This window comes from Drosophila arizonae, chromosome 5, assembly GCF_054131065.1.
Source record: "Drosophila arizonae isolate 15081-1271.41 chromosome 5, UAZ_ARI_1.0, whole genome shotgun sequence".
In the NCBI taxonomy this organism is placed as follows: Eukaryota; Metazoa; Arthropoda; class Insecta; order Diptera; family Drosophilidae; genus Drosophila; species Drosophila arizonae.
The window spans coordinates 23589645-23591867 of record NC_142925.1 but is presented as its reverse complement, the minus strand read 5'-3'; the positions used below and the strand labels follow the sequence as shown (position 1 = coordinate 23591867).

The 2223-nt window shown below is 39.5% G+C and overlaps 1 protein-coding gene across 1 annotated transcript; it reads right to left on the bottom strand.

The window, feature by feature from the left end:
* Nucleotides 1–506: 506 nt before the first annotated feature.
* LOC108615041 (uncharacterized) lies at nt 507–1586 on the bottom strand. Its single transcript, XM_018009273.2, has one exon. The coding sequence runs from the start codon at nt 1332–1334 to the stop codon at nt 690–692; it is 645 nt and encodes a 214-aa protein (XP_017864762.1). The 5' UTR covers nt 1335–1586; the 3' UTR covers nt 507–689.
* Nucleotides 1587–2223: the final 637 nt, after the last annotated feature.

Sequence of the window (2223 nt, the reverse complement as noted above, 5' to 3'; positions counted from 1 at the left end):
GAGTAATCACTGGGGGGCAAAAGTTTTGCTCGTGCAGCACCCGCTCACCCTCCTTTAGCTGTCATTTTCGCTGAGTAGGCGCTGTGGCACATGTGATGCAAATGAATGATTAGACTTGAATCGAGACTAGGGCAGGAACCGACTATTAGCTCAATTGGTAGCAGATTTGACAGAAGCTATGATGAACTGAGTCGACTATGGCCGACTGCGAAGTGCGCTGCACACGGCTAACCAAGATACTCTTACATGTGTGGATGTACACGAATCGTAGCTTTACTTTTGTATTATCTACATATTTCTATTATCATATCAATACTGTAGAAACTGACGAGAAAGTTATAAGCTACATTTAAGATTGCCTCAAGCTTATAGGAGGACAACAAATCATATATGTAGAAAGTTTGACCTGCTTGTCTGCTACCGAAATATAAAGTTAATGCACTATGCAAGCAGTCTGTATATGCTTATCAAGAAGTCAATTGCGTCCAAATGGTATATGTTTCCATACATAAATCCACATTGCAAATCGAATTGTATAATAGACAGACGGACCTAGGCAACACGACTCAGCTCCATTTCTTCCTTTTATATTGACACGAGCGCATTCAAAATCGAGTCTATAAAGAAATTTATTTTAATATAGATATAAACATAACCATATTGTGATAATATTTCAATTGACTTGCGGTTCATAGCAGCCCGTGCTGCTTACATATGAATGCCATAAGGGCCATGTCACGCAGCTCCAGGGTGACCCGCTGGCGGTGCATGGTCATCATATAGGAGTCCTGGAAGCGTTGCGTCAAGAACATCTCTGTCGCCGTTTGCAGCGCCTCCAAGGCGCCCATTGTGATGCGAAAATGCGGCTCACAGTCACACCTCTCCAGCATAATCTCGCGAACCACCCGGCCAAAGGATATGCGTGGAATCATAAAATTAGGTGTACGCTGCAGCAGACGAACTTCGCGTTTGAACTTCTGCGCTCGTCTGAAAGGATTCGATTGCTTGCGGCGCTTTGAACTTGTTGGTTCTAGTGGACACTCCGGTTCTACTGCACACGCTGGGCCTGGTGGACACTCTGGATCTAGTGGAAACACTGGTTCTTGTGGACACGGCAACGTCGGTAACAGTCCGTTCCTAATTGAAGGATTTGCTGGACAAACAGCAACAACGTCTTCATCTTCGTTGTCGTTAATTCCGTCTGCATTCTTTGATTTATCTAAGTGCTTCTGTTGCTTGCGAGTCGTGGAGCAGCGTGGAACTCCATCAAGTCCAAAAGCAATAGACAAGTCCGATCCGGAGTCATCCGAATTTTGCAAACGAGACCGACGCATATTATGAGAATGATTTTATGGTTGTTTAACGTCAATGTTAAAAGATTTTCGTTACACAATACTTTAAGTGCTGTAAATGTTTGAAAACTGTAATGAAGTGAACGGCGTTCACTCGCAGCTTAACCTTTTGGAGCACAGCTAAAAAAGTGAACGTTTCAAGCGAAATTAAAAAAATTAATTTTTGTGTAAATATTGTGTTGAAAATTGATAAAAAATAGATATATAATAATTAAATTAGTGGCATTCAAAAGAAATATCAAGTAAAGGGATCATATAAAATACTTTCAATATAATATACATATTTGCAAAATTCAAGCAAAGTATTTTTTACGTAAGTGCAGTGTTGAAAATGATTGGAAGTGGATCAAATGAATAGTGTTCACCCGCAATACAATCACAGTGAAAGAGTTCACTTTGCGGCTGTTAATCCATTTGAAATAAGCAAAATCTTATTATTTTGTGCGTTTAAATAATAAAGTGTCCGAATTAAGTGCGCCTATAGTTAATTTTAAAATGTTACAGGTTACCAGAAATTTAATATTATATGTTGTGGTTTTCTTTTGCAATTCATAATCGTAAAATTTCCATATGCATTTACGTGTGTGTGTGAGTACGTGACATAATTTTTTCATGTCAGAAAAAAGTCCCACATGTTATTGGGCATTTATATGTGTGTGTGATGGAGGAATTTTTTAAGCAATATGTTTGGTATGTGTGTTTGTGCTTATGTAAATGTGTGCCGCGATGCTTGTGTGATTTTCAATCTTGCCTCTCGCTCTAGCGCGTGTGAGAGTGCTTTAAGCGCTAAATAAAAAATCCCAATTGGAATGTCGCAACACATTCGACAGCGCAAGCCAATGTGAGTAAAGTAAAACTGTAATATTTATTG